This window comes from Eschrichtius robustus, chromosome 2, assembly GCF_028021215.1.
Source record: "Eschrichtius robustus isolate mEscRob2 chromosome 2, mEscRob2.pri, whole genome shotgun sequence".
Taxonomy (NCBI): domain Eukaryota; kingdom Metazoa; phylum Chordata; class Mammalia; order Artiodactyla; family Eschrichtiidae; genus Eschrichtius; species Eschrichtius robustus.
In genome coordinates, this window is record NC_090825.1 from 169,968,171 (window position 1) to 169,994,655 (window position 26,485).

General features: G+C 46.2%; 1 protein-coding gene across 3 annotated transcripts in view; it reads right to left on the reverse strand.

The window, feature by feature from the left end:
- The window catches only part of CACNA1A (calcium voltage-gated channel subunit alpha1 A), a 234,429-nt gene that overhangs the window by 94,577 nt on the left and 113,367 nt on the right, over window positions 1-26,485 (reverse strand). For all 3 annotated transcript variants that reach the window (XM_068534814.1, XM_068534815.1, XM_068534816.1), the window contains exons 6-10: window positions 24,124-24,317; window positions 8,940-9,043; window positions 7,729-7,844; window positions 6,565-6,621; window positions 5,215-5,304 (exon numbers count right to left, since the gene is read on the reverse strand). In XM_068534814.1, coding sequence (XP_068390915.1) covers window positions 5,215-5,304; window positions 6,565-6,621; window positions 7,729-7,844; window positions 8,940-9,043; window positions 24,124-24,317 — 561 coding nt within the window. The remainder of the gene's footprint in view (window positions 1-5,214; window positions 5,305-6,564; window positions 6,622-7,728; window positions 7,845-8,939; window positions 9,044-24,123; window positions 24,318-26,485) is intronic.

Here is a 26,485-nt window from a genome sequence, read left to right on the forward strand (position 1 = left end):
CTGTGGTCTGGAACTGTAATTGCTGGCAATCCTTAGATTTTAAAAATAATTTTAATAAGCTATTTTATGAAACCCCATATATCTAAGATATCAATTTCAATGTGGAATCGATATAGAAATACATTAAAGAGATATTTTACACTCTTTCTTTTTTTTGGTACTATGTATTCCAAATCTAACGTGTTAGTATGAAGCACATTTCAGTTCAGATCAGCTACATTCAAGGAGTCAAGAGCCAGAGGCGACCAGTCCTAGTCAGGAATGTTCCACAGTGAGGACAGCAGTATGGCACCACCAAGGCTGAATCTTGGGATTTGGGGCAATTTATATGCTCTTCAAATTCACTGTAAATTGAAATAGGTGCTTCCCAAATTGTGGGTTGAACTGCCCTTCAAAGAGATGTCCCTAACCCCTGGTACCCGTGAATATGACTTTATTTGGAAATAGGGTCTTTGGAGATGACATCAAGTTAAGATGAGGTCAGACTCCATTAGACTGAGCCCTAAATCCAATGACTAGTATCCTTATAAGAGGAGAAGAGACATGGAGACACACAGGAAAAGACCATGTGATGACAGAGGCAGAAATTGGAGTGAGGCAAGTAAAAGCCAAAGAGAGGGCTTCCCTGGTGGCGCAGTGGTTGAGAATCTGCCTGCCAATGCAGGGGACACAGGTTCGAGCCCTGGTCTGGGAAGATCCCACATGCCGCGGAGCAACTGGGCCCGTGAGCCACAATTACTGAGCCTGCGCGTCTGGAGCCCGTGCTCCGCAACAAGAGAGGCCGGGATAGTGAGAGGCCCGCGCACCGCGATGAAGAGTGGTCCCCACTTGCCACAACTAGAGAAAGCCCTCGCGCAGAAACGAAGACCCAACACAGCCATAAATTAAAAAAAAAAAAAAAAAAAAGATGTTAAAAAAAACCAAAAAAACAAAGCCAAAGAGAGCCCAGGATTGCCGACAACACCAGAAGCTAAGAGAAAAGCGTGGGGGCAGATCCTCCCCTAAAGTCTTCAGAGGCAGCAAGGCCCTGCCAACATCTTGATCTCCGTTTGGACTTCTGGCCTCCAGAGCTGTGAGAGAATACACTTCTGTTGTTTTAAGCCACCCAGGTCGTGGTACTTTGTGACAGCAGCCCTGGCAAACGAATACAGCCCACACTGAGCTTATACCCTTAAAACCATCTAAATGGAATCTGATTTTCCTAAAGAACCTGTGTTGTGATGGCAGATTCCATTCATGGCTCAAGTTTTCCTAACAATGACTCAAGGTCCATATTTCAGCAGTCAGTTGATCAACTCTACATGAGACTGTTTTGTAATGTGTTTATCAAATGAGCTGACAGCACAGTAGATCATCAGTTACATAAAGCTGCACTTACTAGGGTACAACATGAGGGCAAATGCCACACAGTTCCTGCCTGACTTTGAAACACATTATTATTATTATTATTTTACATAAATAAATAAAGGTAAAGGCATTTCCTTGTCAGAACCCTGGAATTTCAGAGGTCTCTTTCAGGATTGTTTAGGAAGCCCCTGTTAGCATAGGGGCCCCTTCCTGTGGGTTTTTGATCTATCAGGCAAGGGAACTGGCTTTAGGTGGGTTTGCCTGTAGCAAACCTGTCCTGGGAGAACAAGCCACTGGTCTGTGTTTTGGACCCATCTACAAAGTTGAAAGTCACTTGCTTTCTTAACAGAGGTGCTGTGGGACAGCGCTGGCACTTATTCAGTGTGACAGCTTTCAACTTCGGTTTCTCATCTTCCTTTTATCACACATTTATCAAATGCCAGCCTTGAATCTGGGTTCTCCAAGTAGCAAGTTTTCTTATGTCAGCCACAAATTCGAGCCCCGGGGTCTCCCACAGACAAACCCTCTGTGAATCTATCATGGCTTCCTTGATCATCCCCACTCCCCCCTCATTAGGAGCTGAACCATAACCTCCCACAAATTCATATGTTGAAGTTCTAACCAACCCCCACCCTGCCCCCCGGGATCTCAGAATGTGACTGTATTTGGAGAGAGGGCCTTTCAAGAGGTAATTAAATTAAAATGAGATCATTAGGGTGGGCCTTAATCCTCTATGACTGGCGTCCTTATAAGAAGAGGAGATTAGGACACAGACACACATGGAGGAAAGACCACGTGAAGACACAGAGGAAGACAACCATCTATGAACCAAGGAGGAAGGCCACACCAGAAACCAACCCTGCCAACACCTTGACCTTGGACTTCCAGCCTCCAGGACTGTGAGAAAGTAAGTTTCTGTTTTAAAAAAATAAGTCACCCAGTCTGTGCTATTTTATTATGGTGACCCCAGTGAACTTATAACACTCTCCCTATTGCACGTGAAGCCCAGTTAAAAAACGCCTCCTTCACGAAGCTTTCTTTGCTTTTCCACCAGACAAATTCCTTCCTGCCTTGTATAGCTCTTAGACTCCTTATAATTAGTCTCTGTTGCTTTTAAGTAGCTTTAAACTTGCCTAATTACTTTTCTGATTTCAAAAGTAATGCCTGTCACTAATCCATCCATTGCAGGAACATGTCATGGGGAAAGTGAAAATCCTTTGCAATCCCTCCAATTTCCACATCTTTAAGTACCTCTCACACTTCTTAATATTGTTTTAAAAATAGGACCACATATTTTACATTTTGTTGTACAACTAGCTTTTTTTCACCAAAAAATATATTTCAGACATCTTTCCATGCCATAGCAACTCCATTCTTTTTCCTGGCAGCAGAGTATTCAATTGTATATAAATACTATAATTTCTTTAATCATCTCCCTATTTGGGGGCACATGGGTGGTTTCTGGTTTTTACTCTTTTGAATACCAGAAACAGTGCTGCTGAGAAGAGGCTGGTACATAGATCTTTTGCATACGTGAAGAAATGTTTTGAAGCAGAAATTCTAGGTCAAAGAATATAAACATCAATAATTAACTAATGCCAAACCATACATCAGAAACACTGCAACCTACATTCCTGACAAAGGCATATGGCTATGCCCATTTCTCCTCATCGTTGCCAACACTGGGTGGTATCACTTTTTCATCTTTTTTAGAAGGACTGATGAAAAATAATATCTCCCTGTTAATTAAGAACAGGTACCCAATCTTATCCATAGAGGAGATCTTGGGTACCCTGTTTTTTTCAGTGCCTGACATTTAATAAATGTGGTATAGACAAAAAATATTTGCCTATCAAAATATAACAAAACAGATTAGAAAAATGGAAGCAACCTAAATGGGAAAAGATGTGGGACAGATGTAATGGATCAAATTCACAGAGCATTGATGGAGCATTCCAATTCCTGAATTTGCTGGAAGGAGAGAAACAGATGTATCCACAAGTGGAAACAGGACTTGTTCATCATTACGAGGAAAAGAGTGTTTTGGCTAGAAATTAAAAATGCAAATGAAAACAAGCTTTAAGGTATCATTACAAACCGACTTATCTGGGAAAGGAAATTAAACGGGTAATAGGCAATGGCCGGTGTGGGAGAATCCCTGAGTGTCTGCATACTTGGCAGGTTTATAAATGGGGTCAATGTTTTTGAAACTCAGAATGGCTCTGTGAATAATGAGTTAAAAACCTGTTAATATCTTTGATCCTATAATTATCCCCAAGGAAATCCGCCCAAAGGGTGGGGGGAGTCATTGTACGTAAATGTTCCCAGCAGTGCTCCTCCTAAGGGCAAAAATTGGAAACAACTCAAACACCATATAATAAAGCCACGCTGAGCAAATCATAGTGTAGCCACCCTCTGGAGTGTGGGACAGTGACGGAAATCATTTTGAAACTCAGCAGTAAGCTTATAAACTAGGGGTGAATGAAAAAAGCAGAGTATGAAGTAGTTGGTTCCTGGGGATTAGAAACACGTATATATTTTTATTTTTTATTTTTTTGGCCGCGCCTCAAGGCTTGTGGGATCTTAGTTCCCTGACCGGAGATCGAACCCGTGCACCCTGCAGTGGAAGCGCCGAGTCCTAACCACTGCACTGCCAGGGAAGTCCCAGAAACACGTATATATTTTGAATTCCCTCCATCTCTCATCCTTGCCTCTATGCTCCATACACCCCATCAGCCTTAATGCCTTCTCCCCTCAGAGTCTTGTCTTATTTCCTCTGCCTGGAAGCTCCCCCACCCACTCTTCATAACTGGAATTTTTATTTTTATTTATTTTTATTTTAATTTTGCTGTACTCGTGCAGCTTTCGGGATCTTCGTTCCTGCACCAAGGATTGAACCCACACCCTGGGCAGTGAAAGCACAGAGTCCTAATCACTGGACTGCCAGGGAATTCCCTTCATAATCGGAATTTTAAAAAACCCATTTCAAAAGATAGTAGAGTCTCCTTGGAAAAGATCGAAAGCAACACAGTCTCAATCAAGAGGGGTGAGAAGGAAAGAAGTCAATGTCCTCTCCCACCTCAAACACTGCCCTTGGAGATAACCAACAGCAACAGCCTGAGCACAGCCTTCTCTCTGCTCTTACTGCCTTGGTGAACTCCTACCCACCCGTCAGTTCTCAGTGTCAATGTCACCTCCTCTGAGAAGCCCTCCCTGACCACACTCCACTCTTCCAGAGCAGGCTGAGCGCGGGGCGTCTCCTCTGCAGTGCTGTTATCATTACAGGTTTATTTGTGTAATGACCTGTTTAATATCTATTTTCTGCACTGGACGGCAAGCTCCACATGGGTGGGGATTTGGTCTCTGTCTTGTTCACAATTGGGCACCTAATAAATGTAGCCCCTCAATGAGAACTAATGAACAATAATAATCTTATTCATAAATAATTAATGAATAATAATATTAGCCAATATCATGGGGACCTTATTCTCTGCCACATGTTGTTCTAAATGCTCAATGTGGATTATTATTCTTATTCTTTTGGCCGCGCCATGCGGCACGTGGGATCTTAGTTCCCCAACCAGGGATGGAACCTGTGCTCCCTGCAGTGGAAGCGCGGAGTCTTACCCACTGGACTGCCAGGGGAGTCCCTATATGTAGACTATTTAGTTTTATTTCTCCTCCCAATAATATGAAGAGACACGCTCTGTTGTTATTCTCATAATCATGTCATCTGCCCCAGGACACACAGGTGGGAAGGAGCAGAATCAAGACCCAAATCTAGGCAGCCTGGTCCCCCAAGCTCTCACACTCTCATCTCGAGGGCGATCAGTAATACACGACTGCCAGGCGGCGGCGGGGACTTACCCACGGAGGCAATATCGGCCAGCTGATCTTCAGCCTCCTCGGGGTTGAGCAGGTCTGTCTTGCTTTTCTTTATGGTGGCTCTCCGCAGAGCTCCAACAATGGAAACATGGCAAGAGAAAAAGACGTTACCCTTTTTGCTACAAACACGACATCGACGGAGTGTGTCCTGGGGTGCTGGGCGCTCTACCAGGGACTTTCTATGTGTTGTTGGATTTTACCCACGTGGTGGTCTGGTTTGATGGAAAGTAAGAGCATGCGCATTTCACAGATGTGGAGACAGAGGCTTAGGGAGGTTACATGACTTTGCCCAAGGGGTAAAGATGAGAACCAAGTCCCGTTCAGTCTGACTCTAAGTCTGGGCTCTCAGCCGTCATTTTCCCTCTAGGAGCCCTAGGATTGGATATGTAGTGACTCCTATGAAAACAGCCCACCCCTTAACCTTTAGCACACTTGCTAGGCGGGCTGGGACTGTGGAAGCCCTTCCTCAGTATTTAGGTTCTCCACCCCCAAGAGCTCGCCGGGGGACAGTGAGTGCAGGCATATACTTCCAATAAAGTGATTTAGACACCCCCAAGGGTAATCTCTTTCCCTCCCCCCAAAATCCATTTTGTAACCTACTGGGATAGGGCCCCAGCTCCTTTCCTTCCTTCTCACTCCTGGTCTCTTCAATCCAAAGTCATTGCTCTGTCTAGACAACTTTCTAACATGTGAGACAACTGTCCTTAATAGTAAGCTGGATTCTTGGTGAAATTATTTTTTTAAAATTTAATTCATTCTATTTTTGGCTGTGCTGTGTGGCTTGTGGGATCCTAGTTCCCCGACCACGGATTGAACCCGGGCCACTGCAGTGAAAGCGCCAAGTCCTAACCACTGGACTGCCAGGGAATTCCCATTGGTGAAATTATTATTATTTATTTTACTTAGTGAACACAAATGGGGCTGACCCCGAGCCAGACACTGTTCTATGCATTCTATTTGCAATAATTAATATAATCCTCATAAACAATCAACTAAGGCAGGTATGATTATTATCGTGCCCATTTGACAGATGGGGAAAATGGAGGCACAAAGCAGAAGAAGCTGGGCACGTGGTCAAAGCAGAAAGGGCAGGCAAGAAACGGAAACCCTGTGTCAAGGTCCTGAAATTCCTCAAGGAAGCAGATTCCCACCATTCCCTTTATCTTCCTGAGCCTGACCTGATCTTGTGCTTGTTCTTGGCATCACCTGGGCCCTGAACATCCATTCCCTGGAAGCCCCCTCAGAATGGAGTAGCCTGTCCCCCCAGCCCCGGCTCCTCCTGTGTCCCCTGGGACCCACCCCCACCCCTGGAGCCAGGTTCAGAGCAGTTACCATCAAAGGGATGTCTCTGCTCCCCGTCGGTTTCATCCTCGGCGAGGATCACCTCTTCTGAAGAGGAAGAGCACATAGTTAAGCTCCAGTGTCTGGAGGACTCTCCTGGGGATGGGTTCCCTTGGACCAAGAAGGAGAAGGGTCCTCCTGGCCACTCTACTCTCCCCTTGCTGAGTGACAACGCAATCAGCCAGAAATGTGCTGCTCACTTGCTTCTGACTCCCAGCCCCACTTCAACAATGGTCCTAAAGCCAACATCATCCCTACCTCCTTCAAAATAAAAACAGACCTCCTTACCATAGCCTATAAGATCTTGCCTGATTTGGCCCCCGTCACCTCCCTGTCCTCCTTTTCTCCCACTCTCCCCCTCACGCTGCTCCAGCCACACACAGCTTCCTTTCTATGACTCAACTCTACTCCTACCCCTGGGCCTTTGCACTTGCTGTTCCCTCTGCCTGGAAAGCCCTTCCCCTAGACATCCACATGGCTTCCTTTTTCACTTCCTTCAGGTCTCGGCTCAGAGGTCACCTCCTCAGAGAGACCCTCTCTGATCACCCTGCCTTCTCCGACTGTTTTCTGCCTCCTACTCTGTTTTATTTTTCCTCTCAGCATTTGGCAACATCCAACATTATATGTATTTGGTTATTTTCTGCTCTCTCACTAGACTATCAGAATCCTGCCGGCAGAGACCAAATCTCAGTGCCTAGAACAGTGCCTGGCACACAGCAGGTGTCCCATAAGTGTTTAAATAGCTGAACAAATAAACATGTACCTACTGTATGTGAGGCACTGCTCTTCTTAGGTGACTTAGCTTGGATTACCTTAGAGACTCCTCAAACAGCCTTATGAGGTAGGTACTATCATTATCTCTGTTTAACAGGCAGGGAAACTGAGGCACAGGGAGGTGAGGTGCATTGCTAGGAGGTGGCAGAGTTGGGATCTAAACCAATGTCTGATTTTGAAGCTCTTAAGTGTTATGTATATCATATCCTGGCTTCATCCCGCTGGATTCTTGTTGCTAAAAACTGGAACTACCAGTGCAGATCCTCTTTCTCCTCCCATCATGACCCTTCCCTCATCCATCTCCAAACTGCATGCATGACCCTCTGTGTGCTCCATGGCCTGGGATTTCAATTCCTGAGCCCCAGGATGAAAGGGCCTCACCTGCTTTCGAGATCCACTCCATGTACCCATTGAGTTCTCGTTCAATCTGTTGCTGCCGCCTCAGCTTCAAAAAAGCCCGCCGGTTCTCTACCCGCTCCCTTTCTTTGGCAAACTCCCTGAAGAAGCACAGAAGAGTCAGGTCTGGCTGTTTTAGAAATTTTAGGGAGTCTGTGTGTGTGTATGTTTGGGGATTCAGAATCCCTGGAAGGTAGTGCATTTCAACAAGAGGAATCAGGTCTTCTGAGAGAAGATCAGAATATTACAGGAGTGGGTATTTCTGCCAGCTTCCCACATTTCCCAACAACTGCACCCAGTTAGAGGAAAAGAAACAAAACCATAAACCATGCCATGCCAACCACTGCTGGCTGCATACCCCATTCTCATTCTCTGTACTCCTGGGTAAAGAATAGTTTCACCCCTCTTTTAAGTTAAGTTAATGACACATGAGCTGAAGATTTCTGCAGCAGCCTCTCTTCTGTGATATAGGACTTTTCTAGTTTCCCTTCTTCCTCTTCCTGTTTGGAATGTGAGATGGCTATCTTGTGAGCATGAAGCATCCATGAGACTGAAAGCCTCCAATAAGGATGTCAGAGTGGAAAGCTAGAAGACGCTGGGGTCCATCATGGCACCATGGAGCCACCAAATGAGAACGACTGACACTGGTGGCCCCAGACTTCTTGTAGTGAGAAAAATGAAACTCACTTATGATTAAGCCAGAAAAACAATCTTGGGGGTAGGGGACAATGTGTGTCATGAAAATGCATGGTTGATTGTATGCTACGATTTTATATTTGGAAAATAGGGGAGGGGGGAAACCCAACCAATTGTTTCTTTAAAAAAATGTAAATTATAGAAATTAAAGCTCTATAGACTTTTCTTGTGTTTTGGGTAGTGGGCCTGAAAATTTTGAGAAAACCTTCCAAGTGAGAGGTCTAAATTACAAAGAGGCTTCCCGCCCTCTGGGTGGAGGTAGCTCAGTGCCAGCGGCACAGCTTGGTGAGTGAAGGCTGGGCTGGATTTCACCTCCCATGAGTCCCTTCACTGGGTGCCTCCAGCAGTGCACAACTTATGCACCTGTGCATGGCTTGCTGATAACTGTCTAATAACCCAAAGCAAGAGAAGAGGCCTATTCTCTGCCTGGAGAATGATGGCCTCTTCCTGGGAAAAAGATGGTGAGGGGGAGTGGGATGGGGGGAGTAGCAGAGACTTACCCAGACAGCACACCCAGCACGAGGTTCAGCATAAAAAAGGAGCCGATGATGATGAGGGGGATGAAGTACAACCAGTTCCAAGTGTTCCCTGAGGCATCGTTGCTCTATGGGGGGGTGAGGAAGGAAAGCAGGTGAGCACTGAGTGGGACTCAGGTATGACCTGACAGGTGAAGGAAGGGGGAGCTCTTGTTCTTCTGGGACTCTGTCCTCGAATGTCCTTGGCCTGTGGAGTCCTAGAGCTCTGGTAGCCCAGAGAGGGAAAGAGAGCACAGGATCAACCAGTGGGGGAGACTCCAGAGGTACCACTAGAAGGACAAAGCCCCTTCCTAATCATGTAGTCCTCACAAGACCAGAAACCAGCATGAAACTCAGGAGGACTCCACAGATCAAACTCCAGGAGGAGAAGGAAAAAAAGCTCATTGAAATGTAGAAATGAACCCCCAGTTCCCTCCCTTCTCCCCCAAACAGTCATGATGGCAGGGTCTGATAATCAGGTTAAATCACCAAGCCAGATGGCAGGGCCGTGAACCTTTTCCTTAAGTGTCTCCCTCCTCTATTGCCTGCAGCCTCAATGTCAACCACAGAAAAATCCCCAGAAATGCCCAGATCAATTTTCAAGGGGAGGAAGTCCACAAATAGAACATTCTTCTCTGGGAGAACAGAACACTGTGCCAATAAGTGAGAGGAGGGGAAGAAAATCAAGAATAGAGAAAGAAAGAAAGAAAAAAACCCCCCAGCACTTAAAGAGTACTTATTTGTGCCAGACATTCCTCTAAGCATATTACCTACATTGGCTTATTTACTCGTTTAATTCCCATGATGTCCCTATGTTATTGTCATGCACTGAGGAAACTAAGGCCCAGAAAGACAAAATTGCCAGCATGAGGTCACAGAGCTAGACAGTGGTGGACATGGGATTTGAACCAGGTGGCCAGGACCCAGAGCCTGTGGACTTAATCTCTGTGCTGGGGAAGCCTTCTGGTGGTTCATCAGCTCTATGGCATCTGAGAATGTGGGGCCCCCAAATGTGGCTTTAAAAGCTCACCTTTAAAAGCACTTTCCGTGCTACTGCTGCCCTGCAGAAAGGCTAAAATGAGAACGACTGACACTGGTGCTGTGAATCTGTGGAGGAACTGGAACTGTCGCATGCTGCCAATGGGAGGGTAACATGGTGTATGAGTTTCTTTTGGCTGCTGTAATAAGGAACCACCAAGTGGGTGGTTTAAAACAACAGAAATTTATTGGTTCACAGTTCTGGAGGCTAGAACTCCAAGATCAGGGTAGCAGCAGTGTTGGTTCCTTCCGGAGGCTCTGAGGGAGAATACGCCTCTCCCCTGGTATCTGGGGGTTTGCTGACAATCTTTGGTGGTTCTTTGGCTTGTGGATGCATCACCCTGATTTCTGCCTTCATCAACACATGACTTTCTTCCTGAGTGCATGTCTGTCTCTGTGTCCAAATTTCCCCTTTCTATAGGGACACCAGTCATATTGGATTAGGGCCCATCCTAATGACCTTATCTTAACTAATTACTCCTGCAATGACCCCATTTCCAAATAAAGTCACATTCTGAGGTACTAGGAGTTAGGGCTTCAACATGTGCATTTTGGAAGGGACACAATTCAATCCATAATACATGGTACAACCACTTTGAAAAATGGGTTGGGAATTTCTACTAAAATTAAATCATGCACCTTCACTATGTCATGAACATTCCATTCCTGGGATGTTATCCAACAGAAATGTGAACCTGTGTATGCCAAAGACACATGCAAGAATGTTCATAGTGGTGATCTTCGTAACAGCTCCAAACTGGAACAAACTGAATCCTTCTCAACAGGAGGGAAGATAAATAAATGGAATATTGTGCAATGAATGACTGCTATCCACCACATGAAACTTTACAGACTTGGCATCAAGCAAAAGAAGCCAGACAGAAAAGACCATATATGTAAGATTCCATTCATGCAAAATACAAAAACAGGTAAATGAGTTGATGATGTTTGAGGTCCAGATGGAGTATCCTTTGGGGAGGGTAGTGACTCTGGAGGGAACACGAGGGGGACCTTCTGGGGCTGAGAAGGTTCTGTTTCCTCATCTGGGTGCTGGTTACACATGTATGTTCAGTTTGTAAAAATTCATCAAATGTGATCTGTGAAGTGTCCTGTATGTGTATTTTACTTGAACCAAAAAAAAGTTGTTTTTTTTTTTTTTTTAAAGAAAGTCAACTTTACCTTAAAAAGCAAGGAAATTCTTTTTTTTTTAATGTATATATATTTCCTGCATTTGCTTTATTTGTTTATTTATTATCGTATGTGTTGGGTCTTCGTTGCTGCGCGGGCTTTCTCTAGTTGCAGAGAGCGGGCTTCTCTTGTTGCGGGCTCTAGGCATGCGGGCTTAGTTGCTCTGTGGCATGTGGGATCTTCCCAGACCAGGGCTCAAACCTGCGTCCCCTTCATTGGCAGGCGGATTCTTAACCACTGCGCCACCAGGGAAGCCCAGCAAGGAAATTCTGACACATACTACAACATGGATGAACCTTGAGGACATTATGCTAAATGAAATAAGCCAAACACAAAAGGACGAAAACTGTATGATTCCACTTATATGAGGTTCCCAGAGTTGTCAAGTTCACAGAGACAGAAAGTAGAATGGTGGGCAGGGGCTGGGGGAGGGGGATGGAGGGTTAGTGTTTAACAGGGACAGAGTTACAGTTTTGCAAGATGAAAAAGTTCTGGAGACGGATGGTGGTGACAGCTGCACATCAAAGTGAATGCACTTAATGCCAATGAACTGGACAGCTAAAAATGGTTTAGATGGTAAGTGTTAGGTTATGTTTATTTTACCACAATAATTAAAAAAAAAAGAAAAGAAAACAAACAAACCAAAAAAGCCAACTTCCATGATGGACACAGACAGGTTCAGGGGACAAAGAATATGCCAGTCCCCTGCTCACACCCTTGTTCTAACAGAGTTCCAATGCTTTGCTTCTTTTTTTTTTTTTTTCCAATGCTTTGCTTCTTGAAGGTTCTGGAAGAAAGAAAAGGGTCAGCAGAACAGGGGTGGAGAGAAGGCAGGACTGGCTTTGTGCTTCCCCCTCTGCTGCTGCTGCCGTGGCTGAGGTCTTTTCGTCACCATTTCTTAGGGGTTAACTATAGCCCAGGGAGAGACAGCCTGCACCGGCCAACAGAAGAAAAAAGTCTGGCTATCTCAGGAAGCAGGTTTGGGATGGAGACAGAGCAGTGGGTGGGTGGGGGGAGAGGGGCAGGACTGAACGGGGAGAAATGGCTGAGGCCCTTGGTACCAAGGCAGCCCCTCCACCCCAGGATCTGCCCACACCCCAGCTCCCTGATATGCTTAGAACCACCTGGCCCCATGATGCTGCCCGGCATAAAAGACACTCACAGTGCCAGGTCCTCAGCCTACTTGAGCTCATTTAATCCTCTCACAAAAGGTGGTATGTAATCCTCCCCATCTTCCCGGGTGAGGAAACTAAGGCACATAGAGGTAAAGTCCCGTGCCCAAGGTCCCTGTCGTGGGCTGCATTGTATCCCCCTAAAAGATATGTTGAGGGACTTCGCTGGAGGTCCAGTGGTTAAGACTCCGTGCTCTCAATGCAGGGGGCACAGGTTCAATCCCTGGTCAGGGAACTATGATCCCACATGCCGCATGGCACACCGGCTCCCCCCCCCCCCCAAAAAAAGATATGTTGAAATCCTAACCTCCAGTACCTTTCAATGTGACCCTATTTGGAAACAGGGTCTTTGCAGCTGCCATCAAGTTAAGAAGAGGTCATGATCGTGGGCCCTAGTCCACTATGACTGGTGTCCTTTTAAGAAGAAGAAATAACAGGTGAAGACAGGGACACACAGGGGAGAGGACAGCCATGTGACAACGGAGGCAGAGACTGGAGGGACACAGCTGCAAGTCAAGGAATGCTGAGGGCTGACAGTCACCACCAGAAGTCAGGAAGAGGCAAGAAAGAATTCCACCCAGAGTCTCAGAGGGAGTAGAGCCCTGCTGACACCTTGATTTTGGATTCTGGCCTCCAGAACTGTGAGAGAATACATTTTTGTTGTTTTAAGCCATCAGCTGTGGTACTTGGTGATGTCAGCCACAGACAAAGAACACAGTAACTGAGCTACTAAATGGCAGAGGTGCCACCTCCCGACCCCATCACTTCCAGGCCCTGCTCTCCTGTCATTCTCCCCCTGGATCACTCCAGCCACATGGCCTTCCTGTAGCTCCTCAAATGCACCAACTACAGTCCCACCTCAGGGCCTTTGCACCTATTGCTTCCTCTGCCTGGAATGCTCTTCCCCCAATTTCCTACATGGCTCCCCTCACCTCCTTCAGATCTCTGCTCAAAGGCCACTTTCTCGGGCAGGGTTTCCCTGATGGCCTTTTACAGTTGCACCTTCATTTCTAATCTCATTTCCTGCTCTATTTTTCCCTTAGTGCATCTCCTCCTCTATACTTATTTCTCCTGCTCATTGTCTGTCTCCCCACTGTCAATTCCATATGGGGCAGGAACATTGTGCTTTTTTCCCACTGCTGTATTCCCTATCACAATGCCAGGCATGCATGCAGTGTCCAATAAATGTTTGTTGAATGACTGAATGAGAGGTGCCTCCCCACACAGCCCACATCCTCCACCCCAAGCTGTGCTCCCTTCTCCCTCCTCTCTCCTTCTTCCTCCCTTGTCTTGCTTTTCCCTCCCTGGGGACTGGGGTTCTGCTGCCTGATTTTAGAGATGCTTGTTCTCTTTCCAATCTAGCCCAGATGACTCAATTCCATGCTGTGGATCCAACAACTCACAGAGAAGAAGCTGGCAGAGGGTTGGGTGTAGTTTTTGATTAGTAGGTGGGCTTTCCTGGGGTTTGCTCAGGAGAAAAATGGGAAATATATTTCCCAAGCCGAAAGACTGGAGCTTCCTTGGCCGTTCTGTGATAGCACAGAATGTGGGGGACACAAACCTCCTATCCCGGGTCTTACCTCCTTTGGCAGTTCAGGTTAAGCGTGAGTGTGCTCATGAGTCTGGGTATGGGGAGGAGGGAAATTGCTTGCTTCTCAAAGTCATTAACACCAGAAAGATACACTCGCAAGATCGCCTTGTCTTTCTTCCCAAGGCTCAAAGAGTTCCACTGCCTGAAACGCTATTCTTCATTAGTGCTGTCACTAAATATGTCCTGAGATACGGCAAGATGGCCCGTCCCTGTCTCCCTGTGGTTGGCTGAGGGCCATATGATGAGTGCTGGCCAATGAGGAGTGAGTGGAAATACCTAAGTCACTTTTGGACCAGAGCATTGAACTGCCAGTGTGGGACCCTCCAGGGCTCTCTTTCCTTTTGGAATACCAACTGGTAATGCTCTAGGTGCTGGTTGCTCCATTAGCTAGGTCCCAAGTGACTCTGCTGAGTATAGCTCCCTTCTTCCTCACTGCCAACCTGCACTGGACATGTACCAGAAAAGACATTTGTTCTTAAAATCACAGTGATGTTGGAGAATGTCTGTTACTGCAGCATAACCTAGATTTCCTGACTGATACACCCTGATATTTCCTTGGTTCACTCCTTTATCTCCTTTAGACTTCTCTCAAATATCACTTTCTCATTGACTTTTATATGGCTCTCAGGAGGCAGATGGGGGAAAAGAATGTTTCCTGTATGTCTGACAGAGAAATTAATGTTCAAGATTACAATGAGCTGGTTGTCCTCTGAGCCTCTGCCTGGAGACAGTTTCTCCTAGATCTTGACTTGGTTGATTCCCTCTCATCACTCAGCCTTTCATTCTACTGTGCCCCCTCTCAGAGAAGCCTTCCAGCCAAAAGGGCTTGCCCCTCGTCACAGCACAGACAGAACTCTCATTCACTTCCAAGCATGTTTTGCTTTCTGAATCATTTTGTCAATATATGCATTTGCATTTGAAGTCCCTGTGGGCGGATTGTTTAAATAATAACAATGACAGGGAAATGTATTTATCCCAAGTCCCAATGATCAGGCTGTTTCCCTGGGAAAGGAAGAGGCAGGTGGGACAACAACGGTCACTTTAGTAGAGCCTGTTTGAGCTGACAAAACACCCCTTGATTCCTAGAATCTCCAGTGGATGGGGAAACTGAGGCTGAGGGAGATGATTTGCCTGGCTCACACAGGGTGCAGATGGCACAGCTGGGGCTAGACCCACCATTCTGGCTTGTATCCGACAGATTTTTTTTTTCTACCTCACTTCTTCACTGCACTTACATAGTATTTTCTGTTTATAACAATTGGCCCATGAAAGCCTTAAAGGAGAGGGAAAATACTGATTCACCCCCTCACTGTTGGTACCTAGCATGATGCCTGGCGCTTAGCAAGCGCTTAATACTCATCAAACAAATGAATGGCTGAGTCCCAGTAAAATCCTTAAGTGCCTTCTGTTTTATGGCTTATTTTCCTCTAATTTTTCGAGCATGGTTCAGTCAGAAAAAGTATAGATGATGTAAAAAAAACAACAAACCTCAGCTCCAGAGAACACCCAACTCCCCAGCATAAGGTATAAAAATGGGGTGGATTTGACTGTGAAAGAGCCAAAGCCCCACAGTGGCCATGAGGGAGGTCGTATGTCTGTCCCAGTTTGTACCTGTTATTAAATTATGCGACGCCTGTTAATTCTTTTTTGAGTTCTCCTTTCCCCATTCACTCTCAAAATTGTCCTGGTTTGGGCAGCGAATTATATGGTCTTTCTGCCTCTGAGGTCTCCTGTCACCTCCCCTGGCCTCTTCAGCTCCCTTGCTCACCCTCACTTCCAGCCACATGGGCTGCCTGGCTGCTCCTCACAAATGCCAGAACCACTCCTGCCTCAGGGCCTTTGCACTGGCTGTCCTGTCCACCTGGGTCTCTCTTCCCTGACATACCTACATGGCTCTCCCTCACCTCTTTCAGGTCTTATTAGAAGAACTTCAACCTCTCACCTTGAGGATCCACAACCCCTCTAACTGCTTTATTTTTCACCTGAGCTTTCATCACCCTCTTACACAGGAGTTGACAAACCACCACCCATGCGTGCCACCTGTTTTTGTAAATTAATGTTTATCGGCACACAGCCATGCCCATTCATTATGTATCTCCCCTGTGGCTGCTTTTGTGCTACGAAAGCAGATTGAGTAGTTGTGACAGAGACTGCATGGCCCACAAAGCCTAAAATATTTAAGATTCTGCCAGATATATAAAATTTTCTTAATTATCCTGTTGGCTGCCTGCTTCTCCCACCAAAATGTCAACTCCCCCCAAACAGGGATTTTTTTGTCTCTTCCATTTGCTGCATATACTTGGTGCCTAGAACGTTGCCTGCGTGCAGTACACATTCAATGAATGTTTGTTGAATGAATGCGTGATCTAAAGTCCCCCAGATCTGATGCTTTGATGTTGGCCAAAATAAACATCTATGAATTATACAAGAGCTTAGGTCAAAGATCAGTTTCAACCAATAGTGACCATTTGTCAAGGGACTTGCATTTATAATCATCAACTAAGCACAGTTTTACCACTTTCTTAATTGACATTAAGTGAGGAATAGAAATAGAGAGTAAGAGAAACACACAGAGAAAAGCACAGAGAGGTGGGGGAGAGAGAGGAATAAAGAGGCGAAGAAAGGAAAGGAGGAGAGAGAAAGACAGAGAGACAGGAAGAAACAGAGAGAGACAGAGAGACCAAGAATTAAGACAGACAAAGACAGAGAGGGGGAAAAAAAAGAGAAGGTGAGAGTCATAGAGAGAGGGAGGGAGTGTAACAGTTAGTGCCCAGTGCTGGGTTCAAATCCTGACTTCACTACCCTTGACTAGGGGATCTTGGCAGGTCACTGGATCCCTGTGAGCCTCAGTTTCCTCATCTGGAAGATGGACCTAAAAATATTTCCCCTCATGAGGTTGTTTTATGGATCAGTTGATGATACAAGGGAGATGTAGGGATGCAGCAGGCTCTCAGCGAATGGTGAAAAGTTAACTCAAGATGTACAGGTCCTGCCAGGGCCCCAGACTCTTCCTCTCCCCACCCTGGTAGCAACTAAGAGAGGGCAAGTCCCATCGCCCACACTGCACCCCCAGGCTGCTTTGGCTCATTCGGTGAGAAGCATGTTGGGTATGTCCTCTGTGCGGGGTGGAGGTGATTTCTGATTTTTTTTTTGTTTTTGAGTCACGCATGCACATATGGTGAGGGGGTCCCTGTGAAATAAGGCTGCCTGTTGCTCAAGCAATACACAGAGCCACCAACTTTTGTCTCCAGCAAATGGCTCCAGTGCAGCCCTCCTGGGCTTCCCCATGACGCCCCCTTGAGCTCAGAGAGCCAGTCCTCCATCCTGTTTGCCATGGGAGGTAGCAAATAGCAGATTCTGAGGGAACCGGTGTTGAGTCAGAGCTGGATTCCAACCTTAACTCCTTGTGTGTGGCCTTGGCCCTCAGTTTCCTCATCTGTAAAATGGGACTATTTAAGGCTCTACCTTAGAGGGTTACCATCAAGGAGTCAACGGGCTGGTGCACAGAGAAACACCCAGAATAGTGCGGTACAGAGGAAATAGCCGATAGCCCATTAGGATTCCAGAAGGCTGCCCAGATCCAACGTGGGCCCCAGGAAGGTCCAGGGATGGGCACAGGAGCCCTCTGGGTCCTTCAGAGGTCCAGGACAAGGGCAGAGCTCGGCTATGTTGACTGAGGTTCATTTTATAGCAGTTAGACGTGACTCGGACCACATTTTTGGCACAGAATTTCAATATACTTGCCTTTGTGGCCTTTGGGCTTGGATAAGCACTCACCCCACTACAAAATCCTAATGTGGGCAGGTCCACCATGCCCAGGGATGCCTCAATGCCCCATCTTCAAGGATCCCTGGTCTTCTAGAGCAGGGTTTCTCCACAGTGGCACTCTTGACATTTTGGATGGGGTAACTTGTGGTGGGGGCTGAGCCAGCACGGACAGCAAGAATTTCAGTTACTTGCTAAGCTATCACCTCCTCGGAGGGTTTTCCTAGCCAAGCAACCACAGAAGTCACTGCGAGATTCCCTCAGGCTCAACTGGGGTGGGAATCCTTGGGGAGTCTGTGAATTTGCATGGAAAAAAGTTAATCCTTCACTTCCCCTAATTTCCACCAGAAAGTGGGGCATTTTCTTCCATTATGAGGGGAGGCAGCAAACTGCAACAGTGTGGGCAGAACCGGTGATGCCCCTCACCCACAGAAATCACACGTAGTTCACAGATACCCCACAAAATCTTTTAGCTTCAACACTCCCATGAAATTATGGGGGTTATCTGACTCATTGCCAGGTCCTGTTGGCAATGTGTTATAAACACTAAAACGACGTTACCAATCTGTTTTTAAACAGTATTTTATAACAATTTCAGTACGTTTGGCTTCCTTCATCATCTCCAGTCTTTTAATTTATTAGACTTTAAAAATCATTACACTGACAAAGGGATCTGTGGCTCAACAAGGTTTAAAATTCTTTCAGGTGGATTCTCTTTGCTCCCAATCTTCCATCTTTCTGCCCCAGACTTAGTGAGAGTTTTAAGAAATTCCTCCTTTGAAAGTTAACTGCCCTCCTTCCCTCCCACCCTTCCTCTCTCCCTCCCTCCTTTGCCCTCTCTCAACCCCCCACCTCTCTCCCCTTCCCCCCCAATATCTATTTCTCTGGGTTCAGCTCAGAGCACAGGGAAGAGGAATGCAGAGCTCGCAGGCTGGTACTGCCATTTCCTGTCTGGCAACCTCCGGCAACTTTCTCAACCAGAGTCTTATTTGTAAAATGGGTGACAGTAATCTCTCCTTCACCAGTTATTTATAGACTTTATTTGGGTTTGCCCCCTTTTCAGGATCCCATCCAGGATCCACCATTTCATTTAGTCCTCACGCCTCTTTAGGTTCCTCTGGTCTGGGTCAGTTTCTCAGTCTTTCCTTGTTTGTCACAACCTTGACAGTCTTGAAGAGAACTGCTCAGATATCCTGCAGAACGCCCTCCAATCTGGGTTTGTCTCATGTTTTGCCTACGATTATGGGGTTATGAGTCTTTGAGAAGAAAACCCCGGAGGTGAGGTTCCCTCCTCATCATATCAAATCAAAGATCCTATGATCACACATCCACTGGGATGTCAAAATTTGTCACTTGGTTAAGGTGGTGTCTTCTAGGTTTCTCCACTGTGAAATGATATATGTCCTTTCCTTACGCTATTCTTTAGAAGCGAGTCACTAAGTCCAGCCCATCCTCAAATTGGGGGTGGGGGAAAGATTAAACTCCATTCCTGGAGGGGGACTGTCTATATATATTAAATGGAATTCTTTTGTAAGGAAGATTTGTCTCTTCTTCACTTATTTTGTTTATTTAATAATAAAGCAATAAAATGACCATTTATTATTGTTATGTCAATCAATAAGTCATTTATTTATTTTGACGTGGACTCTCTCTGGACAGGTAATATAAGATAAAAACACCCGGCATACAATGGGCACCCAGAAAATGCTCTTTTCCCTGTCCTTCCTCCCCATCTCCTGGTCTACGAGTAACCAAAAATCTTTTTCCTCCTAAACTCTTAGCAAGACAAGTTTAAATGCACTCCCTGATCATAAAAGTAAATTATGAAACTACTATACATAAAATAGATAAGCAACAAGGATTTACTGTATAGCACAGGGAATTGTATTCAATAGTTTGTAATAACCTAAAATGGAATATAATCTGCAAAAAAATAACTGAATTACTATGCTATACATCTGAAACTAATGCAATATTGTAAATCAACTATCCTTCAATTTCAAAAAAGAGGATAGAAGTAAACTGCTCATTGTAGAAAATTTTGACAATATAGAGAAGTATCAAGAAAATAAAGATTCCCAAATCCCACTACCTAAAGGCCATCTTGGTATAGCAGACTCCAGTCTTTTTTCCTTATATTTTCAAAATTACACACTTGAGATTATAAGGTTCTATGGACTGAATTGTGTCCCTTCTCCAACCCAATTCATATGTTGAAGCCCTAATCCCCAGTGTAATGGCATTTGGAGATGGGGCCTTTGGGAGGTGATTAGGGTTACAGGAGGTCATGAGAGTGGGGCCCGCATGATGAGATTACTGTCCTTGTAAAAGTCACTAATCCCAGAGAGCTTGCTCTCTCTCTCTCTGCCCTCACCATGTGAGGACACAGTGAGAAGGCAGCCATCTGCAAGCCAGGAAGAGAGCCCTCACCAGAACCGGACCATGCTGGCACCCTGATCTCAGACTTCCAGCCTCCAGAACTGTGAGAAAGTACATTTCTGCTGTCTAAGCTGCCCAGTCTATGGTGTTTTGTACTGTCAGCCTGAGCTGACTAAGACATAAGGCTTATCTCACCTTGATTCTTTTTTTAAAATCAGTTCCCCCCCCCCCCAACTTGTCATTATATGGTGAGCATTTCCCCGCATCCTTAAATATTCTCCCAACAGATGATTTTTAATGACATGATACTCCATCATATGGAGGGACCATACGGTATTTAACCAGTTGCTTCCAGTTTTGTTCTATTTTTACAAATAACGCTGGGGTGCACATCCCGATATAAATCTTCGACAGGGGTGCTGATTAGTTAAGGTTAGGCTTTTTCTAAAAGGCACTTTAACCAGGAAGCCAAGTGGGAAAGAAAAGAGACAAATTGAAAAGGGAAAAACCTGGACGGGGCCCCAGCACACCGTGTAGGCGAGCTGCTGTTCCCTTTGCCAAGAACATTCTTCCCCCAAACATCTGCCTGGCTCTCTCAGTCTCTGTGGGAATGTCACCTCCTCTGAGGAGCATTCCCTCATTGCCTGACCTAAACTAGCCCCCACACCCCAACACCTGTCCTTTTATGCTGCTGTTGTCCTCATAGGATGACACAGGTCATGTCACCACGTCCAACATTATGTATTTGCTTAATGTCTATCTTCCACCTTCTGAGTAGTTTATTATTTATAATGTTTATTGGTCACATCTGTCTCCCCTACAAGGATGGGGATTTTTGTCTGTCGTCTTCATTGTGTTGTCCCTGATCACCTGATCATTTCCTGGCACACAGCAGGCACTCAATAAGTAATTATGGAATAAACAAATGGATTTCAATGATACTGAGAAAAGAAATGAGATGTTGGGATCATAAAGCACTGCCCACCCAGGTGGACGACATCCATCTGGCATCTGTGCCTGTGGATTCTAAGATGCTTGGAGCAGGTGCTTCTGGACTCTTCCCATGGATCTCACCTGATAGCGGATGGTGAGGTCATGCCCACGGGCTTGGCTCTAGCACAAGCATAAAGGACAGATAGTCCAGACACTGTGCCTGCCTGTGGCTGGATGGAGCTAAGGGAGTCCTAGGGCAGGCCTGGCAAATGGCAGAGCACAAGGGCAGGACCCAAATGAGTCTGGAAAAGCAATAGCTCTGTCCTCGTCAGCAGAAACTCAAAGATGCCACTTAGCCCCTGCCCTTAGCAATGAGTTGTCCTAGTGGTTGCGTTTCAGGGTGGGGGGAGGTTGTCTTAATTTAGGAAGCCCCAGACAAGGGTTCAGGTGCAAGCACTTCATTTGGGAGATGTTATGAATTGAATTATGTCCCCACCACCTCTGCCCCACCACGATCTGTTGAAGTCCTAACTTCCAGGACCTCAGAATGTGACCTTATTTAGAAATGGGGTTGTTGCAGATGTAATTAGTTAAGATGACTTTGTACTGGAGTAAGGTGGGCCCTAAGCCAATACGACCAGTGTCCTTATAAGAAGATTGCCATGTGAAGATGGGGTATTCGAGTGGACAACAGAGAATCTATAAGCCAAAGAATGCCCAGGATTGCTGGCGGCCACCAGAAGCTGGAAGAGGCAAGGAAGTATCCTCCCCGAGAGCCTTTGGAGGGAGCCTGGCCCTGCTGACACCTTCTGGCCTCCATACTGTGAGGTAATAAATGTCTGTTGTTTTAAGCCACCCGGTTTGTGGTACTTTATCACTGCTCTAGGCTCACATCAGGCTCAAATCCCTGCTCCCTGGGTTTCCACCCAAAGCATGACTGTGGGATGTAAGTGCATGGAAAGTTCTAGAAGGCTACTCTGAGTTAGTGGCAGTTACCAGTGGGGTGAGAGTGGCAAATAAAGTGGGACCCAATGGCTCACTCCACTTCTTCAGGTGCTGCTGGAGTTTTCACAATGAAAAATTCATTTACATTTTTAAAAGGAGTGCCCTTTGGGGTGGAAAATTTGGCCTACAAATTTGGACCATGCACTGTTCTAAATGCTTCACATATATTCACCTCCCTCAGTCCTTGTGCCCTATGAGGTAGGACTGTGCTTCTCCTCATTTTGCACACATGGAAATGGAGGCACAGAGAGCCCAAGTGACTTGTCCAAGGTTGCACAGCAAGGAAGTGGTGGAGTCGGGAGGGCAACCCAAGCAGCCTGATGCCTGACTCTGTTCTCTCAACTGTTTCCCCCGAGTTTGCTTCCCCCAAGGTGATTCAGCTCTAGGCTTCCAGGGCAAATATCCCCTAAGATGATGGTGCTTACAACTATAGAACCCTCTGGAAATTCATGTCCCTGCTCACACTTCCTCATCCACCACTGAGCTCATCTCCATTGTCTTCCTATGAACCTCGGACCCTTTTTCTGGATGTCCAACCCCATGATATAACCTGTTTCCATGTTCACACTTTTCTTAGCTCCTGTTCTCCACCCCCACTCTCTGCCTAAATTCCCTTACCTTCCTATCTCCCAGCTCTGTTTCACTCCCAGGAGGGTTCATTTCCCTCTGAAGCCTCCTCTTGCAACAGCCTGGTAAAGAAAAAAAACCTAGGGACTTCCCGGGTGGCGCAGTGCTTAAGAATCTGCCTGCCAATGCAGGGGACGTGGGTTCGAGCCCTGGTCTGGGAAGATCCCACATGCCGTGGAGCAACTAAGCCCGTGCGCCACAACTACTGAGCCTGCGCTCTAGAGCCCGCTAGCCACAACTACTGAAGCCCGCATGCCTAGAGCCCATGCTCCGCAACGAGGGAAGCCACCGCAATGAGAAGCCCGCGCGCAGCAACGAAGACCCAACGCAGCCAAAAATAAACAAGCAAACAAACAAACAAACAGAATTAAAAAAAAAAGAAACGAAACAAACCTAGAGCCCAAGCAAGCTTTGGCCAATTGGGTGTAACCTTTAGCCCAAGCTCTTTGCAGTTCAGGGCCAAGAAAGAGCCTGAGCACCTCAAACCTGCTGTCTGTTCCTAGATATGCTATGCAGAACGGAAGCGGGGGGGGGGGGCAGGTAGGCGTGCACATCTCTTCTGACCTGAACTTAACATTTTCAAGACCTAGGACAAGAGTACCAACCGAGGCCCACGTATATATGTAAATATTTAAAAGCCACTGAATAAAACATGCTGTATGCGTCTCCTTTACAAACACACCTTCATAAGCACTTGGAAGGTCAGTCTGGAATTTAGAATCTGGATGTCTGCACTGGATTATGGGGCGGGGACAGCCTTCCCTGCCCCTTGACCATGGCCTGCCACCTGGAGGCAGGGGAGGGGGTGCTCCACACACACACATGCATGGACACACCAACTTGCACGTCCAAACTCCAGCCACATCTGTGCCAAGAGCCACCCCAAGGACACCCTTGGCCCTCAGGGGATACAAATGGGTGGTGTAGTCAGAGAACAGACCCATGGAAGAATCTCATGCAAGTCCATGGGATCTGGGCTTGGGGAGGGAATTCTAGGATCTAAGATGACCCAAAATGTGATCTAGAAAGCGGAGTAGTGGCGGCACTAGCTCCTGGTAGACATTTCCTGTCAGCCCCATAGGGAGGGGCATGGCTGGAGGAGGGCCAGTGAGGGCTCCAGCGCAGAGCCCCTTTGCATAGGTGCTCAAGGACATTTCTCTATCTCTCATCTATGTTGGTTTTTAACTTACACAACCTTTACATATTCAAAAATCTAAAATTATATTTAAAAACTTGTGCAATTAAAAATTATTCAGCATCTGTGTGTCCTCTAGATCTCCATCTCCCGAGGGCCCTTCTCTACTTAGAGTTCTGAGGACAACACTCCCATATCCTCAAAGGACTGAGCCTCAGGCCAGCTCTCCTGGGGCCGTGTTGAGTTGTCCTTCGGCGGCCTCCCCGGCTCAGGGTCCCTCCACTGCAGCCTCAGGAGTTGGCTGGTCCTGGCTCTCCATGACCCCTTATCACTTACGTTGTAGAGGAGGTCAGTCCACCCTTCCATGGTGATGCACTGGAAAACAGTCAGCACTGCAAATAGGATGTTGTCGAACTGAGTGATCCCATTGTTGGGCCCTTCCCAGTAGGGCTGACATTTGGTCCCATTGGGGCAGGTGCGGGCAGGTTCCTCTGTCCCACACGGAGCTGGAGACTCACCCTGAATGTCATCTATGAAAGGGAAGGGGAGAAAAATCAGGGGCAAGGGCCAGCAAAACCAGCTCTGAGAAACAGGAGCCAGCGAAGATTCAATGCTGTTGAAGAAAAATGGCTATTGAGATGAATTTATCAGTCTTTTTCCAAAAAGCCCAATGTTTGGCTTTGTTGACCTATTCATGGTTTTCCATTTCATTAATTTCTTCTCTAAGCATTGTTCCTTTTTTGTTCTTTTGCTAAACTTTTGGGATGAATTAACGTTCCTTAAGGCTATAAACTACTCTTTAGGTGCAGCTTTAACTGCATCTCACAAATTCTGTCATGCATTAGTATCATTATTGTTCAAGTAAAATATTTAGCAATTTCCATTATTATTTCTCCTTTGACTCATGGATAGCCAGGAAGCATTAAAAATTTGTCACTTATCTACAAAAATAGGATAATATAATGAATTCCCCTGTACCTATCATCAATTTCAACATTTATCAACTCAGGGCTAATCTTGTTTCATCCACATCCCCTCCCCATACTAAAATATTTTGCCTTGCCACTAAAATATTCTTAAAGCAAATCTCAGACATCCTACCATTTCATCCACAAATAAGAAGCATGTCTCCTAATTTCCAAAAACTTTGATTTCCAGCTTAATTGCACTGTGGTCAGAGGATATGTTTTGTATTACTCTGTCCTTTGAAATCTGTCGACATGCACTTTAAGGTCCCAAATACAGTCAGTTTTGGTAACTGTGCTGTGTGCCTTTTGAGGTGGTTGGGGGCAGTGTTCTCTAGACTTCCATCAGCACAAATTTGTCAATTGGGTTGTGTTATTCTTCTGTAGCCTGACTGATTTTTTTTTTGAGATGTACTGGGCTCAGGGAGCTGTTCTGGGGGTGAGGGAGGCCAGTACACACAGTACTCACCCTTAGGCACAGTAGCTAAGCTTTCTCCCCAGACAGCAAGAGGCAGATTGTGAAAATGCCACAAGGAAAGAGACACATGTCAATGGATGTCCCTTTTGCTGGAAACCCAAAACAGCTTCCTGGCAAAGTTGGGCTGGGCCATAAAGGTCGGGTCCGAATTCTAAGGTGTTGATGGGGAGACCGAGGAGAGATGCCTTCATGAGAACACGGAGTTAGGGGAGCACAGAATATCCCAGGCTTTTCCCCATTGGACCAGAGCCGCGGATATGAGGGGATTCTATTCAGTGAACGATACTTTTGAAGGTTTTCAGAGAGTGAGTGACACTGTCCGACAAGAAATCAAACAGCTGAGTGTGTAAACTCAAGCTCCCACTAAACAAAAATATATCTCAATGTGATATATTTATATATAGGTTATATATAGCCTACATACAGGCTTTGAAGCCCATTCTTAACCTCCACTTAGTAAGCAACAGAGTGAAATAAACCAACATAGAATGCATGAATCTTATTGGCCTTTGAAACTCTGGTTAAGTAGAAACTCTAGGTCATGCAAAATGACATTTACCGTCACAGAAGGGACACCCACTACTCAAGAAGCAATGACACATCGGCCACTATTTTAAGTTGTGGGAAACCCCGTCCCCACTCACGCCAGATTTGGTACAGGGGCTATTATCTAATGAATACAGATGGGAAGGCAAAATCTTTTAAACATAAGGCTCAGGGCAAGGGGGAAAATTCCATGGGCTCCTGTAATGAATGAGAACCATTGTCTGTCGGGAAGGTCACCTCTGTCCAAAACCTTCTCCATTTCCACCTTGTGTCCAAGTCTGGCTCAATACCTATCCACCAATGTGCGCCACCCACCCCCCCCCCGCCCCGCCCACCCAGCCCCCGGGTTAGCCCAGTGAACACAGGTCCCTTTCTTTCCTCGGGGCTACAATAGCTCCCGAATATTCACATTTGGTGAGGAGACAAAAGCAGCATCAACCTGCATTGCTATGGACTAGTTGCAGACAAGGGGGTCTTGTTTCCTCAGACTGTTTTGGAAGCTCTTAGAAAGCAGGGCGCTTCCACTTTTCCTTGGCATTTCTCTGGGTGTTTAGCGCGGTGCTGGGCACACAGGAACCGTGTTCCTGATGATAAGGAGAACCTGTCTGCAAGAGAAAACCTGTCTGTCTTTAGCAGCTTTGCCTAGTGGTGTTCTTGATTGCGACCCGCTCCCCCCAACCCCCCACCTGCCCCCTCATCACAAAACACT